Genomic DNA, 17,643 nt, shown 5'->3' on the forward strand with positions numbered 1-17,643 from the left:
CGGACTTCATGCTCTATATTGCTTCATCCTCTGACCAGTAAACATTCTCTGATCCAGCGTTAGGCCTGACCTGGCACTGTCCTCACCAAGGACTGTGTGTGTGTGTGTGTGTGTCCGCGCGCGCACGCAATGTCCTTTTCGTGTTTCTTATTACATTGTCTTATATCAGATTTGATATGTTTGTGTTCACGGTTGCCAAAGATAGTTAGTTTGTACTTTTTCCTCAGCCTTCATCTCTCTCTTCTCTCTATCCTCCTGCTTATCTCTCCTCTCTCTCTCTTCTAATCTCTCTTCTCTCCCTTTTTCCTCTCTCTCTTCCCTTGTACCACTTCATCTCCCTCTCCTCCTTCTCTCCAGGTCGGTAGCTGTGTTGACAGAGTGTATGAGGAACAAGGCGTTGGCCAAGTTTTTCCGGGAGCGTCAGGAATCTCTGAGACACTCCTTGCCCCTGGGCTCCTACCTGCTCAAACCAGTGCAGAGGATCCTCAAGTACCATCTTCTGCTGCATGTACGTCACACCCACACACACACACACTCGTACGTCACACACACATGCACAGGCACGGCACACACATTTATTTACACGCATACGTACACAAATGCACACAAATCTAGCACACACACATTCCCATAACGTATGCCTCACAAAGACGTACACACTCCAGCACAAGAACACAGTCACAAGGGTGAAACCACAAACGGCAGGTGTTTATAGAATGTCTTACACCAGTAAGAAACAGTTATCCAGTGAAGCAGTCCATATCTGAATCTTCCTGTTTCTCTGCAGTAGCCATGTAAGCAGTCATAACCATGTCACACCTGGTCACATATGGACCATATGGCCCCCAGGCTGTGGGTGTGTGTGTGGGGGGGGGGTTGGCTTGTGTGTGTGCATGTCCTGTTGGGTCAACCATATGGCCATGTGTGTGTGTGTGTGTGTGCGTGTTAGCATGTGTGTGTGTATGTGCCACCCTCTGACCCTAGTGTGTGTTTCCTGTGCTGAGCAGGAGATAGCGAGCCATATGGAGAGGGACACAGAGGGGTACACTGTGGTGCTGGAGGCCATCGACACCATGCAGAGAGTAGCCTGGCACATCAACGACATGAAGAGGAAGCACGAGCACGCTGTCAGACTGCAGGTACCCACACACACACACTGTCACACACTAACATATGTGACCATAGGGTCTATCCTACAGAACAAAACAGACACACACTAGAAAGCCATCCAAACTCAATGGAGGGCAGCAGATTTCTGTGGTGTGCATTCAGTCAGGTTGTGTGGTGTGCTTTCAGTCAGGTCGGGTGGTGTGCGTTCAGTCAGGTCGGGTGGTGTGCGTTCAGTCAGGTCGGGTGGTGTGCAGGTTCAGACTGCTGCCAACTGATCCACCACAGTCCTGCCCAGTCTAGGTCCTCTTACACAATATGCTGTTTTCCCTAACTAATGATGACCTTGCATAACGAGGCTAGATAAAAGAGAAACTGTTGCTTTAGTCTGCTTGCAGGTCAGATGAGTGCAGGAATGTGTGAGACTGCACTTCCTCAGGATCAGGGAGGAGAGGATCAGAAGGAATGAGCTCTTCTCTATCCAGCACCCTTGGCATGGTGCTGATTGGTGTATTGTGTCCACTTGACCTTTCTCATCTCACTCTTTGTTGTTTTTCCTTCTTCCTACTCCCTTCCTTCATCTCTCCCTCCGTTACCCTCCCTTCATCTCTCCCTTCCCTTCTCCTCTCCTTCCCCTCTCCCTCCTCCATCTTTCCGTCCTCCTCCATCCCTCCACCTGTCTCTCCCTAGGAAATCCAAAGTCTGCTAACCAACTGGAAGGGGCCTGATCTGATTGGTTACGGTGAGCTGGTCCTAGAGGGAACCTTTCGTCTGCAGAGAGCGAAGAATGAGCGCACTCTCTTCCTGTTCGACAAGCTGCTGCTGGTCACCAAGAAGCGGGAGGAGGCCTACACCTACAAGGCCCATATCCTGGTGAGTCACCTACCAAACTCACAGTACAGTCACATGATCAACAACCCCCCCCCCCTTCCCCCGCCCAGTAGTTCAAACTTAAAGATAATTGAGATTAAGGAGGAGATGCACCACTCTAGAAATGTAGAACATTTCCACCCCTAAGAAGAGGTCTTAAGTGTGTGTGTGTGTGTGTGCGTTTGTTGTTGCAGTGCTGTAACCTGATGTTGGTGGAGGTCATCCCTAAGGAACCAATGAGCTTCAGTGTGTTCCATTACAAGAACCCCAAACTCCAACACACTGTCCAGGTAAACAACCCTTCCATCCCTACAGGACAGCCTGACACAGTCATCACATACTGCCAAGGCTTCAGCTTAAGCAGACATATGAGCTTTTTCCACTTTGGGATCAAATCTTAAACATTATTACATCTAATGCAAGGCCTAGATAGTACTTGGTACAGCAGTTCCCAAGACCCCTTGCCTGGCTGTTTTCATGTCTCTGTGTTACATCGGTCCGGTCTAACTCCAGGAGTGCCCAGACACGTTCTATAACCTGAGGGCCTGAAGCAAGAATAGCTGTTTTTCTTTAAGTGTTTGTGGGAATGAACTTCAAAGTACAGGCTCATGTGTGTTATGCAAGTTAGCCAACAGAGAGGTAGCCAACCATATCCCCAGTTGATTTGGGTTGGTTCTAATTTTCTGCTACGCCTTTTTTGTTAAGCCCTCCAGTCTAATGTGTTTTTCTTGTTTTCTGCTCTCTGTGGCGTGTGCTGTTGCGGTGTTGTGGCTGCCCCCCCTCCCCCTTCTCCAGGCTAAGTCCCAACAGGACAAGCGTATGTGGATCCTGCACCTGAAAAGACTCATACTTGAAAACCACCCGGCCAAAATCCCAGCCAAGGTTAGAGCTTGTCCTCGCTCGTCCCAAGACGTGCGCAATTTATCCCTTTCTTTCTCCTACCACTCAATTGATCTCTTACCTCGCACTCCCTATCTCTCTCTCTCTCTCTCTCTCTCTCTCTCTGTCTTACTGTCTCTTCTCTCTCTCTCTCGTCTCCTCCTCCTGTTTTGTGCACGCTCTTTCTTTCTTTTCCATCATGCCATCTCTCATCTCTATGGCTTTCTTTCACTTGTCTTTCTCTCACAGTACTGCTCTGTATGTCCTTCCTCCATTCCTCTTTGGCTGCGGTACAAGTGGAAAATCATGTTTTTTTTTGGTCTGGAGGAAATTGTTGAGAGGTTTCATTGTAATTATAATAAAGGGATCGCTTGTAAAACTTTATGCTTGTAAAGTTGCTTGACCCGGGTAAGTGAAAGTGACTGGCGCACTCTTGTGGAACTTGTTCAAATATCTTCTACTTTTTCCTTCCAGGCCAAGCAGGCCATATTGGAGATGGATGCAATGCGTAAGTATTTATTGTACATACAATTATTTTTATACTAAATGAAAACATTCTTTGTGGCAGAGCAACATTAATATTCTTCTCCTTCGGTTTCCACAGACCACCCAGGGTTCCACTACAGCCCTGATGGAGACAAGAAAGGCTCTCCCCACACCAAGGAGGGACCCACCCCTCGTCGGGCACGTAGGAAGGGTAAGCTTACTGCTAGAACTAATTAGAACTATAAGAAATATAGGATATGCTTCCATATCCTGTAATGTACAGTGTCAGTACTCAAGAGCCACACTGACTGATCCAGGTCCCCTCCCTTTCTCTCTCTGTCTCTGTCTCTCTCCTTAGAACCTTTGTCCAAACTACTGAAGAATGCCAAGACCTCAGACGGGCAGAAGGTGAGCAAAGACGATGATCAACCTGGTCCAAAAAAAAAATAATCTTCTCTCTCCAACACATTTCTTACCATGCCCTGACCTCGTCTCTCTGTCGCTCTCTAGAGGACCAGTCTGGGCGCCACCTTACTGTCCCCCGTGTCCCAGCTGGCTCTGGGCACCATTGGCCGCAGCCGCAGTCTGGTAAACCAATCGCAAGAGTCCCTGGACCCTGGGGACCATTACGACCACAGCGACAGGGAGGAAGGGGAGGAGCCACATCCACAGGACGCTGACGATGAAGATGATAGTGGCTTGGTGAGTCAACTTAGTGCACGTCTTTGAAAAATGGATATGTGTTTATTGTGGGGACGTAGGATGTATGTAAACAGCAGCTTGAAGTGTGCTGTTATTCATGTGTGTGCAGGGCATGGGGAAAAGGCTGCAAGTGCCAGGAAAGAGCAACAGGAAGAGGCTGAACCCTCAGGTGTCTGTGGACAGCATGGACCAATGGAAGAGCTTCAACATGAGTCCCACAGACCTTAAGGTAACAGCTAAGATCCTGGACCAATGCCAAAACATGACATTTGTTACCGTGGAAAGCCATTATCTCCACTCCTGTATATAGAGGGTTATAGTCCAGAGAAGATGAGCTGTAAGCATTGCAAAGGCTTGGGTAAAAACAAAATACGGGAACATGAATACGGAAAAGTCAAACATTGAAATGCTCACTCCTCCTCTTTCTCTTCCTCCATGTTTCCAGGCCGCTAAGGAATCCTTGAAGGAGCACCCCCCTCTTCTCAGGACCCCCCATGTGACCGAGGAGCCCCCAGACCCCCACCTCTCCTCCCTGCTGGTGCCGGGAGGCAACCCCCAGTCCGTGGGGAACATCTGGGCAGACCACCGCGTGCGCCGGGCTATGTTCCCGACACGCCAGAACAGCACCATGCTGCCCGATGAGGACGAGGAGGACATCTACCAGATGTTCGTGCCCACCGAGCCCAGCGGGCCGGCAGACCCAGAAACACCAGTGGCGGCATCCCAGAAGTCTGAGGTCCCATCCTCGCCCAGGCACACCCCCCGACCCTGTAGCTGGCACTTGGACCAGGTGCCCACAGTACAGATAGACCCCCCGTTCTCTGGGGACAGGCTTCTGCGCAGGGCCAGCAGCGTGGGGGAGAAGGGCACGGAGGTTCCCCAGAGCCCAGACCATGACACCAGACCCCACGGCGACAACAACCTGGAAGTGATCCATTCCGAATCCTCCAGCAACGAGATCTCAGGCTCATCGTCGGCGGAGCAGCTGACGATCGACGACATAGAGAACGTCTACGACAACATCAGCTACGATGATCTGAAGAGCATGGGGCTCATCCGAAGGGACCAGGAGAGTAGGAAGTCCATGAAACAGACACCCAGAGATGCACGGGGCTCCCAGGGCCCCAACGCAGAGGCAAAAAGCTCCAAGGAGACTGTAGTCGTAGCAGAGAGCTATACAGACAGTCATTGCTCGTCTGCCCAGGAGGTGTTGCCCTTGGGGACAAGCGAGCTGAAGATCGTGGAGGAAGAGAACATCTATGACACCCTCGTTTTCAGAGAGCCTCCTCCGCCCGTGGAGAAGAAGAAAAAGAAAGGAGAGGAGAGTGGAGGCAGACAGGAAGCAGAGAGAGACAGTTTACTGGCCTCGGAGCCTGACCTTACTGGCTGTGAGAGCTTGGGTGGGTTTGTGTCTGAGGAGAGTCTCCATTTTGGGGATGACGAGGTGATGGACTCCCACGCTGCTCGGAGGACTTCTGAAGCAGACTACTCGTCCTCATCTGCCTCGGAGACGTTCTCCCAGCGTTCTCACACGGGCGACAGGATGTCTGAGCAGGTGGACGAGATCTGGAACGACCTGGAGAACTACATCAAGGTCAACGAGAAGAAAGCAGACCGCCTCCCTGCCGCTTTCCCGGTGAGCGCTGGCGAGTCCCCCGAGAAACCGTCCTCGCTCAAGAGCAGTCCCAAAAAGGCAACCAGCCCCCCGACACGCAGCTCCCCCGCCAAGAGCCCCCCGGCACCCCACCTCCACCCCACCCCCCCGTCCGCCACCCCCCTTCCTCGGTCCTTCACCATCCCCATCCTCAACATCCCCCAGCTTCTCCGAGAGGCCACCTTCGAGGACGAGGATCCCTCCTCCCGTCCCCCGTCGCTCTCCCTGCCCGTCACCCCTGAGCCCCTCCCCGGCACGGTCAAGAGCATCCGCAACAAGTTGGCCCGCCTCAGCAGCGGCAGCTTCCGTCTGGAGGATGACGAGCTGGGGGAGCTGCCCCCCCAGAGAGAACCCCCTCAGCGGGATCGGCAGCTCCAGCAGCCCCCCCTCAGGGATCTCCACAGCCTGTTCCCCGGGGAGCTGGCCGGGTTGGAATCCCCTCTGGCCTCCTCCTCCCTGCTCCTGGGGGAGTCTGTGGATTTGGACCTGATGGACAAGTCCAAGAACCGGGTGTTCCTGATGGCACGCCAGTATAGTCAGAAGATCAAGAGGGCCAATCAGCTGCTCAGGATGAGGAGCATGGACCCTGGTGAGGCCTGCGGGCGACCCCGTGCAGAGAAGAAGCACAAGGACCTGGCCGACATCTTGGAGGAGAAGAAGCAGGGGGGCGCAGCCATAGGTAATATAAATAAGATGACATGACACCCTAAAAGAAATAGACATTCATCTTAAAAATACTGACACTTACATTTTCACATGGTTGATTTTCATCCATGTATTCTTTCTTTTCCTCCCTTTTTCTCCATCTCTATTTCTCTTTCTCTCTCTTCATACCTCTCTCTTTCTGGCCATAGGTACCAGGCTAGCAGAGTACTCCCAGCTGTATGACCAAGTGATGTTTCGAGAACCTCCGACCTCCCCCTCCCCTCACCACTCCCACCCAGGTCTCTCCTCCTCTCCCTCCATGCCTGAGAGCTCCTTCCTGGGGGAGGACTGGCTCCACTCCACCTACAGCAATGGAGAGCTGGCTAGCTTCATATCAGACTGGCCTAGCCAGGGCAGGGGCGCACGGGCCTCCACCCCCCAGCGCAGGCTCACCCCTGCCTGCTCTGTCCCTGCCCTCAAGACCCTCCCTCCCCCGCCCACCTCCCCGCCCACCCAGCGATGGAGCTCCTGTGTGTCAGCACCCAGTGAGAAGGAGGAGCACATATACAGTTCCATCAAGAGGAATACTTCCTTCAACTCCCCTTCTCCTTCCTCCTCCACGACCCCCCCTAAGACTTCTCCTTACAACCGCTGCCAATCAGTCAGCTCACTGGGAGAACAGCATGTGCAAAAGGAAAACAACCAGAACCAGAACCGCATAGTGTTCAACCGTAACGAGTCTGTGGCAGAGAGGCTCAAGATCCCCAGTCTGGGTCAGGCGGGGCGGCAACACAGCCTCCCGGAGCGGTCCAGTTGTGGTCAGTCAGAGTTGACCCTTCAGGATGGTCAACAGGTGGTGGTCCTCAACCGGAACTCGGCACTGAGCATGCTCCAGGCCACCCAGAACTACTTGGCCAACTTCAAGGACGACGACGACGACGATGACTATGTGGAGATCCGCTCGGAGGACGAGACGGAACGCAGTATGACGGCGCTGATGCCTTCGCAGAAGAACGGAGGATCCTTGGTGGCTCTCTCGGATCGTAACCACAGGCCTGCTGTCCAGGGCCAGACCCAGAGCCTTCCCTCCACACCGGCCAGGTCCTGCCACCCCCTGAGCTCTCTGGACCGGGAGCGTCTGCAGCAGTACCTTTGGGCTGAACCCCAGAACCAGAACCAGACCACCATTGGCCAGTCGCTGCGAGAGAAGTTCCAGTGTCTCAGCTCCAGCAGCTTTGCTTGAGTCACCGTAACAACCAAAAGAAACAAACAAAAACACACTCTACCAACTTCATAACACGGCAAATGCACTGCATGGGCATATTATATGAGTACTGGATCTGCTGCTTGGCCTGAATTATAATGACAACAAATGACATACAGGTATTAGAACCCAGGGAACATGCACACTGCTCCTTCTCTCATTTTATCAAGACACAGGTATTTACCAGACAGACAGTGGGCACATTTTACACACACACATGGTTGATATCACACAGCACATATGTCTGGATGATCAACATACATTTCACTACATTCGATACTGCTGCTTTGCCAAAGTCACACAGCCAAAATGGAGGAACATCCACACAATAATTGGCCTGGTTTTCCATTGTAATCATGGTAACATAGGACTAGGAATGACGGGGAAGCTAGTTGTCCACCATTGCACCTCACACCTGAAAGTGCCGTTCCATGTTATTAAGTTTTTGTCCATTTTAATAATTACTGCAGAAGTGGAGGGATACAGTTCTGTATATGAGGTGGGTGGAAGGGTTCAAAGGGATATAAGGTAATCAGGCTTTCTCATAGATACCATGCAGGCAAATGTCGATTTTTTTCAGTAATGTTGGGCAAAGGATACATGAGTAGCAGATTTCTATACACGACAGACAGCTTGAAAGTGTACAGAGTACAGTTCTGCCCATTGAGAGGGTATGGTGTGATCCAGTGAGTCTTTCCCAGTTTGTCCTTATTAGCCATCAATAAATAGATAGAAGCACCTGCAACGAGAAAATGACTCTTGATATTGGGGGTTGTGTTGCTACAATTATTCACAGGCATATTTTTAGAATGTATGTTTTTAGAATACAACCTGGACTCTTGTGGAAAAGGAGAGTCAATTTTGATGGTTCTTTTAGCATATTTGGACTTTTGTGGCGGAGCTTACCCCCATGTCAGAAAGATGATGCTCATAGTTTCAGCTGCAATATTTTAACTGTGCATATTTTAGGTCTATTGGTGACAGAATGAGCAGCTTAAGAGGTTAGCCAGTAACCCTTCTGCATAATAGGCTAGTATCAGCTAAGCTCACTTTATCAGCCGTTATATCAATAAAAGAGAATGACTTTGTTACTTTCTGAACTGCAGAATTCATTAGGTTCAATATACTGTACATCTGGAAATCAGACATACACTGTACAATAAATAAGACTAAATGTTCTTTTTTCTGTAATGTCTCTACCTACTCTACCACCTTAGTCATCAGTAGGTTATGTGCTTTAAACAAAGTCCTCTAAAATTGAGATAAACAGTAGATTGATATTTCAGATGTTCACTAAGAAGCAGTAGGAGTTCTCCATTCTTTTTCAATCTGATTGCGAGTCAAAAAATGTGGATGGGGTTTGTCCACAATAATTAGATTGCATTACATATATGCAATATCTTAAGAGGCAGAACATGTATAATTGTATCTAATTTCAGCTTTGTTTTAAACAGGGACCATAAAGAAAACCATTAGGGTGAGAGCTTTTTTTAATTTCACAGTACTGTATTTGGTGTATATTTTTCTTCAAACTCACAATCTGTCAGGTCAGATTTTCTTTACTCGTTTACATGGGGCACTCATGTAGCATCACTCACTACTACTGATACCCCATACACTTCCTTTTATGTCTGAAAGAGCAGTTAGTACACACAGTAACACACACACACACACACACAGACACTGCATCTGTTTGTAGTTTTCTGTCCCCTGTGTTTTTGTTGAATGCTTATGGCATTTCTTATGTCTTATTTATTTATTTCTGAATAACCCTGTTACTTAACCCTCACTCATCACTGTTATATGAAAGGCCACTGCCAGTTTGTAAATTAAAGAAAAATGTATTTATTTTGAAAGTTAGATTTTGGGACACTAAATTTGGTTTGTATGTTGACTGTGAATTTACCAGAAAATGTTTGCATCTTATCACGTGCACTGTTTAATCAGGTTATCTGAGGAAAGAATAATTAATTCATGAAAAGTTGGAATGCACAATATCATGGCCTTCTATTCATATCAAGGTAGAAAAAGCACCCAAAACAACATAAGAATATGAAGTATGTTTCATTTGTTTATATACCTTTTCCTTGTATGTTTTATGTCTTTTGTTTCACTGGTGGGGATTGTCAACCTTCATTGAATTTGACTCTTGCACTTTTTTATTTTTTATTTTACATTTGACTTGTAAACACTTTGTAAAGATGTACATTTTAGGAAAGTTATTCTTGTAGGTTTGCTTATAATGCTTTTATTTTTAAGTTAAGTGTACTGTTATTTTTTTAACTGCCTAGTTGTCATTGCTCAAGAAAACAAATGTATTGGAGACAATAAATAAAATTAATTTAAAATAAAACTTGTGGCTCTTAAAAGTATGACACAGATGGATCATTACCACGCTCAAATGACCATGAAGATTCTGTCTCAGACACTAGTACACACAAACTCAAGCAAACAAGCCCATTACAGATAGCATAAGAATACAAGAATCTCATGTAAAGTAGTAATTTGTGTTAAATATTTTTGATGAAACATTTGAACTGGTGTTCATTTTTTTAAATACAACAACAATACAATTCCAGTAATCACACATCACTATATTATTTACAAGGAGGACAATGGTATTAAGCAGAACCTTGGTTTCTGACTCAGGTGGTCGTCGAGGGGTAGCCCCATCAATGTTATTATCAGAAGTTGCTCAAGACAGTGTTCTAGAGAATTCTGTCTCGCCTGTTGCCCCTTCCTTGAGTGTGCGCAAAATCATAACGTTTTCTCTTGTTGCTTAGTTGAGTTGAACGTGATTAATATAATCGTGTATGTTAGCTTATGTACTCTACCTACTATCCATGAGGTATAGCAATACAAGCCATTTATAAAGCAATACAGTATCACCAGCATCGCTAAATTGCTTTATAAATGGCCAGACTGTAATATACAGTACTCCTTTCTGAGGCCTCCGTGGAAATCTATTCCCCCTGTGATCTCAGTGTAAAAGACTGACGTGTCAATGAAACTTGATATACATAGTGATCACAGTAACATCACCAGCATCACTGAATTGCTTTATAAATGGCCAGACTGTAATATGCAGAATCTAAGTATCTAAAACATCCAGGGAAAAATGTATTGCTAAACCTCTTGGATAGTAGGTAGAGTACATTAGACAGAGTACACTAGACAGAGTACACTAGACAGAGTACACTTCACTGATCTGCAATTTTGCACTATTGGACTGTACTCCACCTAGGTTAGAATAGGTGTAGTATCCTAGAGTAACCACTAGGGGTTGTTTTGGGTATCACTGAGGTTGTGCTCTTGCCTAACAAGTTAGTTGAAGAACACGTGCCATGCGGAGGCTTGCAGAGTTCTGTCTGCTACTGTAATGTTGAAACAGTAAAGTCAATTCAACTCACTTCAGGTAGTAGTCTGATTAATATGAAGATACTACAATAGGTTATAGGGTTGTAATAGGTTTTATTTGCATTTAGGGTTAGTATAGTGTATTATTTATTGTTATCTGTATATTTAGGAAGTTTTAGTATTAGGGTTTGTATAGTCGATTATTTATTGCTATCTGTATATTTAGGAAGTTTCACTTATTTAAGCTCAGCATAGATGTAAAGTATGTTCTGTGTACTTATATGCTATGTTATGCCAGGTGCTTGCGTTGTCTTGTCTTAAGAATTTCAGTGCCCAGTCTGACCTTGTGTTGTTCTGTGTACCTGACAAATAAAAGACTTGAACTTGAACTAACACACGCTATTATATTAATTTCATTCAGCTCAACCAAGCAACAAGAGAAAAATATTTCGCGCATGCGCAAGGAAGGAGGAACAGGCGAGAGACTAGTCATGTTTTAACAGCAGAGGGCGCCCGCCAAAGAACTTAAACAAGACCCAGAAAGATTGCTGGTACTGTAGTTAATCAAAGAACATGAGATAAAGACTAGCTAAATGAACGGCAAATATTTGAACAAAATATAATTACTTCTAAATTGTATTAATATAGTACAATTGTCAACCCAGTTTTAATTAAAGTGATCGCGTTTTGTTCTCGAACATTCTGTCAAACGCATTATCAACCCAAAACTCCCTGCGCCACACCGCTACCCATAGTGCATTTCACCGCTTCCTTTCTTCTCTCTTCTACTCGTCCAAAATGTCGTTATTGGACGGTCCGTTAAACGTGCTCGGTCAGAGAACGAGTGGCGAGTCCATTCGGACTCAAAATGGTAAGTGTTATTTTTGTAATAGTTCATGTTTAGAGTTAGAGTGGGCCCGCTAACACTTGAAAGTAGGAGAGCGTGTTAGGCATAGCTGTGTAGCACGTGCAGATTTTGCGTTGCCTCTCCCATGCTAAGCTATAGCTAGCCAGTCAGCAAGGCATATCCCGTTTTACTGATTGTTAGGATGCACAATCTCCGCTATGACACAATGCCGACTGCGAGATGAGTACTCATTACTACCAACTAACGTGTTGGCTAGTTGAGCATGTACGTGCACAACTACAGTTATATGGCTTTGCGGAGTCACGTATTGCAAGGTAACCACTTAACGTTGGCTAGTAGCAGTGGTGGACTTATTAAAATCCTATTAGCTAGCCAACAGCTTTTAAGTTGTATTCTAGTTCGTCTGCATTAAAAGCTGTTGCTTGGGTGTGTCCCGTTTTAGTACCGTTCATGCACATCTCCTTGAATGAACGGCTATGCTAACGGGATAGAAAGAACACTGTTATAGCAAGATGTGGCAGGCCTTATCTGCCCCCCCTAGTTAAATGACAGGATACTTTTCCTGAAGTTATTAGACTATAATTTCTTGTTTAGCAAGCAAGAGGGTTCACTTAAAAAATGAACTTAATTTGTATGGCCCGTTTGTCAAGCAATGCTGGAGAGGTTAGTGGCCATTTTAATAGTCTGTTTCTTTGTCAATTTCCCTCTTTGTCAATTTCCCTTTGACAGTCATGGCCGCATCTTCTATCGCCAACATCGTCAAGAGCTCCTTGGGCCCAGTTGGGCTTGACAAGATGTTGGTAGACGACATTGGGGTTAGTATTCCCCATTGATTATCAATTCTATGTGCATGAGCTTGGAAGTATATCTGACAATATAATTTCACATTACAACAATCTCGTGTTCATCTTCAAGGATGTGACCATCACCAACGACGGAGCGACCATCTTGAAGCTGCTTGAGGTAGAGCACCCGGCAGCCAAGGTCCTGTGTGAGCTGGCTGAACTGCAGGACAAAGAGGTTGGGGACGGGACCACCTCAGTGGTGAGTACACCAGACAGCTGTGGGCGAATGGACTTGGCTTCTTTGGTACTATTGTCAAAGGTCCTAGTACCCTTATGTCAAAGGTTCAACTTTGACTATGGAGGTGGAAGTGTTGCAGGTAAATGTTCCAAGCTAGATCTTGAGTCCTTTGAAGCTCTCCTACCAACTGTATATTGATGCTTTCAACTCGCTGACAGGTGGTGGGGATATATCTATATTGGGAAAAAAGTTGGATCCACTTCCTGTTATAGTACCACTCATCTGCTTCCTCCACGGATGATTGGCTATGCTAACAGGAGAGAGAGACTGTCCATCGTTGTCTGAAGGGGTTGACGCAGCCTTTCTTCTGCTACCTCTATATGAAACTATGGCACAAGTTTGAACGACCACTAGATCAATATCCTCGTTCCTAGATGATGGCCTCCTTGGTCTGTCTGCTCAGTAGTGTTGTCTGTTGTGTGGTGCAGGTCATCATCGCAGCAGAGCTGCTGAAGAGTGCGGACGAGCTGGTGAAGCAGAAGATCCACCCCACATCAGTCATCAGTGGATACCGTCTGGCCTGCAAGTAGGGACACACACCATGATCACATATCCCATAAACCCAAGCAGTTGGCAATTATGGGACTGTTCCACTGATGTAATTGCAGCGAGTGACACAGGTATACTTGAGTGTTTGGCGGTATTTATAAATAGTTATTGTTCCAGCTCTTTTCCTTATACACTGCCTCAATAAACCTCATACCCCAAAATGGTTCAGTCCAGCTTTTATGCAAAATATCTCCAGTATTGCTTTCATTCACACAGGTCGACTACTGAGGCATGTTTACTATCATTGTGAGGGCTCCTGATTTCAGTGGCCTAACGTAGTCCTCCTTCCACAGAGAGGCAGTGCGCTACATCAATGAGAACCTCACCATTGGAACAGACGACCTGGGGAGGGAGTGTCTGGTCAATGCAGCCAAGACCTCCATGTCCTCCAAGATCATCGGAGTGTATCCTTTCTTCTCAGTATAGACCACAACTCCCATGATTTGTCATTTTGAAGTCTCTTAACTCTGAGCAGCATAGGCTAATGGGGGTAGAGATGGACCATCAGGATTCAGTTCCTCCTGTAATTATTCTGTCACCCAGTAAGGACAAATGCCCCTTGACCCCTGACCTTACAGTGACGCTGACTTCTTCGCCAACATGGTTGTGGACGCCGCCCTTGCAGTGAAGTTTGTGGATGGGAAGGGCGTGGCCCGTTACCCCATCAACTCTGTGAACGTGCTGAAGGCTCACGGGCGCAGTCAGAAGGAGAGCTTCCTGGTCAACGGGTATGCTGTCAACTGCACAGTAGGATCACAAGGTACGACGTGTGGGGGTACCATTTTCTTATACACCCTTTTTCCTGTAAAATGTGCGGCTTTGTACATAGTCTAAGGGTGTTTTGTGTGTGTATGCTGTTCTTATAACCATCCTGTGTGTGGGCATGTCTGTTTTACCAATTCCCATTTAAAATTGCTGTTATGCTGATTCCTGTGGCATATGCAGTGATACGCGTGGGAAATATTAGACCTGACTTGAGAGGTAGGCTGTTGCAGTGCTTCTTGGATGAACTTGTGACTCTACTTCTCTGGCCAGACATACTGTAGACAAATACCTAGTCTAAACAGTATAATGCAATACTTTCTTTATGCCTATGGGTCAATTAGAATTCCCCATGTGATGGTGTACCATGATTGTGTGTTCGGGTGGGACTGGGGAGAGGAGTTGTCAGCTCATAATTGGGTGTCAATCCCTCAGGTAAAGTGTTCACTAGGCTGTGTGGTTAAACTGACCCATTTCCTTCCTCAGGCATGGTTAAAGGGATAGTTTGGGTTGGTAGTGCAGTGTTTCCCACACATAGACTAATATGTGGCGGTGCGCCACAGAATCAACACCGGCCGCCACATATTGCGAACATTTTTTTAATCGCTATTTAGGTTAATACACGCAGCGTATTTGTTCAGCTGCATTTCTTTCTTTCCCCTGCTCTCCCTCCGTCTCTCTGTCACTCATGCGTCTTTCTCTCATATGCACACAGTCACAACGTCAGCACACGTTAGCAACAATGCATACATACGCCGTTCTAGTAAGACCGACAGCTATATCAGCGAGCTTTCAGCATTAGTGCCGTAGCTAAAAGTCGAGGAAAGTTGAGGCTACTTTTCGCTAGGTACCTTACTCTAAGGTTCCCCTTCGTTCTTTTGGTGAGAAGTCTCAGGAGCTAGCTACTTACCCGGCGTCCTGGAGCCGACCAGTTAAATAGTTGTTTAGCACTAGCGTGGCTACATGCATATGCAGAAATTATATGTTAGTTGTTGTTAATTTTGTGAAGGTGTGAATCATTTTGGATTAATATTTAATGTAACAAATTAACTAACGAATTATTAACGAAGGAATTATTACGACCCCCCCCCCATCTGTGGGAAACACTGTAGTGTGTGTGTGGTTACACTGACCTGGTGTGCCCCCACTACCCCAGGCATGGTGAAGCGAGTGACCAACGCCAAGGTGGCCTGTCTGGACTTCAGCCTCCAGAAGACCAAGATGAAGATGGGCGTCCAGGTCGTCATCAACGACCCAGAGAAGCTGGACCAAATCAGACAGAGGTAGACACTAGTCACAGCAGCCAGCTTTTTGTTATCCTGGTGTTCCCATTTACATTTGCTGTGACACCTGGTCTGTGGTGTACTCAGTGATACGTGTGGGAGAAAGCAGACAGGCCACAGTCAAGGCTGCTGCTCCTCTCTGAGCTTCTGCCTCAATGAAGGACTGTGGGCTGCACAAACTCACCAGTAATATGGTGGTGCTGTCAGACCTCATGCTGGTATGCTCTTACAGTCCATGCATGCTGTCCGTGCCAATCTGCAGTCCGTTTCCCCCCCACACTGTCTAATGACCATCCTAACGTCTGCCTCAGGGAGTCTGACATCACCAAGGAGAGGATCCAGAAGATTCTGGCGTCCGGCGCCAACGTCATCCTCACCACGGGAGGCATCGACGACATGTGCCTCAAGTACTTTGTAGATGTGGGCGCCATGGCCGTCAGGAGGGTGCTCAAGAGGGACCTCAAACGCATCGCCAAGGCAACTGGAGGTAGGTCACACATTCTCCAACATGTGTGCGTGTGTACCAAACCAGAGATGGTAAAAAGCAGGGAAGGAAAGGCTGTAAAAGGGGATGAGGACTGAGCCCTGTGAGAGCAGACTGTGAGGATGTGTGCATCAGCAGTGACCTCCATGCTGTGTCTCTCCCCAGCCACACTCTGTCCATCCCTGTCTAACCTGGAGGGAGAGGAGACCTTCGAGGCCACCATGCTGGGCCAGGCCGAAGAGGTGGTGCAGGAGCGCCTGTGTGACGACGAGCTCATCCTCATCAAGAAGTATGTCGCTCCTCTTAGGAAGAGGCTCGTCTTTAGTCTGAGCTGTACTTGTTCTGCATGAGCAAATGTGGAACATGGTCTGGTTTTCATTCTCCCTTCTCTCCCACCCACTCATCACATCCCCCTCCCTCTTTCTCATTATCTATCTCACCTCACTCTCAGTACTAAAGCCAATACATCTGCCTCCATCATCCTGCGTGGGGCCAATGACTTCATGTGTGATGAGATGGAGCGCTCCCTGCACGATGCTCTGTGTGTGGTGAAGAGGGTGCTGGAGTCAAAGTCTGTGGTGCCAGGAGGGGGCGCTGTAGAGGCAGCTCTGTCCATCTACCTGGAGAACTACGCCACCAGCATGGTAAGTGCTGGGGCAGGGAGCCTGCGTTGGGGCAGGGAGCCTGCGTTGGGGCAGGGAGCCTGCGTTGGGGCAGTGGGGTGGCATGTTCAACCACTCTGGTCTTTCATATCCAAGATGGATCCTTCCAAGTTTATCCAAGCCTGCCATTGAGCAGGTTCCCTGGAGAACTGGTCATCAGAAACGAGTGAATCTGTTGGTCCTAACTGTACCAATCTCTCTGCAGGGTTCTCGTGAGCAGCTGGCCATAGCAGAGTTTGCACGCTCTCTCCTCATCATCCCCAAGACCCTGGCAGTGAACGCTGCCCAGGACTCCACTGACCTGGTGGCCAAGCTCCGGGCCTTCCACAACGAGGCCCAGGTCAACCCCGAACGCAAGAACCTCAAGTGGTCAGTAGAACGTCTCTACAGTCTGTTTATGACATATTTGAACATAAAGAAAAATCTGAAATGGAACATCTAAAGTGGTTGTTATTGTGTTTTCTGACATGACATAATGATCCATTCTGTAACCACCCCACCCTTCCAGGATTGGTCTGGACCTGGTGAATGGCAAGCCCCGTGACAACCGGCAGGCAGGCGTGTACGAGCCCACCATGGTGAAGACCAAGAGCCTCAAGTTTGCCACAGAGGCCGCCATCACCATCCTGCGTATTGATGACCTCATCAAGCTGTTCCCGGACCAGAAGGAGGGCGGGCCGTCCTACCAGGACGCCATGGCGTCCGGATCCCTCGAGGGGTAAAGACCAGGCAGACCAGGACCACCACTAGAGGCCCTCCAGGGTCCAGTCCTGCCTGCTTCTCCTCCGCTTGGCTTTGTGTAACGTCTGTATTTATACATGCAAGCTCTTGTTCTGTCCTAGTAGGCGTGCACTTTGCCTGTTTGTCCCCTCACTCCTTCAGTAGGACAGCCTGTTACTGTGGCAACTGTAACTGTTTTTTTTTCCCAGACATGAATAAATCTGATGGTTGTAGATGACTGTAGTTTTGGTAACTAATTTAATCTGGT

At 47.6% G+C, this 17,643-nt stretch overlaps 2 protein-coding genes across 4 annotated transcripts in view; both read left to right on the forward strand.

Annotated features, from left to right (window-relative positions):
* The window catches only part of LOC124468465 (pleckstrin homology domain-containing family G member 1), a 38,372-nt gene extending 28,412 nt beyond the window's left edge, over positions 1-9,960 (forward strand). For all 3 annotated transcript variants that reach the window (XM_047021209.1, XM_047021211.1, XM_047021210.1), the window contains 12 exons: positions 358-508; positions 1,008-1,139; positions 1,798-1,980; positions 2,172-2,267; positions 2,773-2,859; positions 3,331-3,364; positions 3,461-3,553; positions 3,701-3,750; positions 3,853-4,044; positions 4,154-4,273; positions 4,490-6,377; positions 6,553-9,960. In XM_047021209.1, the coding sequence (XP_046877165.1) occupies positions 358-508; positions 1,008-1,139; positions 1,798-1,980; positions 2,172-2,267; positions 2,773-2,859; positions 3,331-3,364; positions 3,461-3,553; positions 3,701-3,750; positions 3,853-4,044; positions 4,154-4,273; positions 4,490-6,377; positions 6,553-7,586 (4,060 nt within the window). In that variant the 3' untranslated portion in view covers positions 7,587-9,960. The remainder of the gene's footprint in view (positions 1-357; positions 509-1,007; positions 1,140-1,797; positions 1,981-2,171; positions 2,268-2,772; positions 2,860-3,330; positions 3,365-3,460; positions 3,554-3,700; positions 3,751-3,852; positions 4,045-4,153; positions 4,274-4,489; positions 6,378-6,552) is intronic.
* A 1,540-nt stretch (positions 9,961-11,500) lies between these two features.
* Positions 11,501-17,613, forward strand: tcp1 (t-complex 1). The gene is made up of 12 exons (XM_047021234.1): positions 11,501-11,835; positions 12,562-12,647; positions 12,748-12,876; positions 13,344-13,441; positions 13,758-13,868; positions 14,043-14,224; positions 15,383-15,509; positions 15,821-15,996; positions 16,159-16,282; positions 16,445-16,637; positions 16,861-17,024; positions 17,164-17,613. The coding sequence occupies exons 1-12, from the start codon at positions 11,763-11,765 to the stop codon at positions 17,375-17,377; spliced, it is 1,677 nt and encodes a 558-aa protein (XP_046877190.1). The 5' UTR covers positions 11,501-11,762; the 3' UTR covers positions 17,378-17,613.
* Positions 17,614-17,643: the final 30 nt, after the last annotated feature.

Source organism: Hypomesus transpacificus, chromosome 6 (genome assembly GCF_021917145.1).
Source record: "Hypomesus transpacificus isolate Combined female chromosome 6, fHypTra1, whole genome shotgun sequence".
Classification (NCBI taxonomy): Eukaryota; Metazoa; Chordata; class Actinopteri; order Osmeriformes; family Osmeridae; genus Hypomesus; species Hypomesus transpacificus.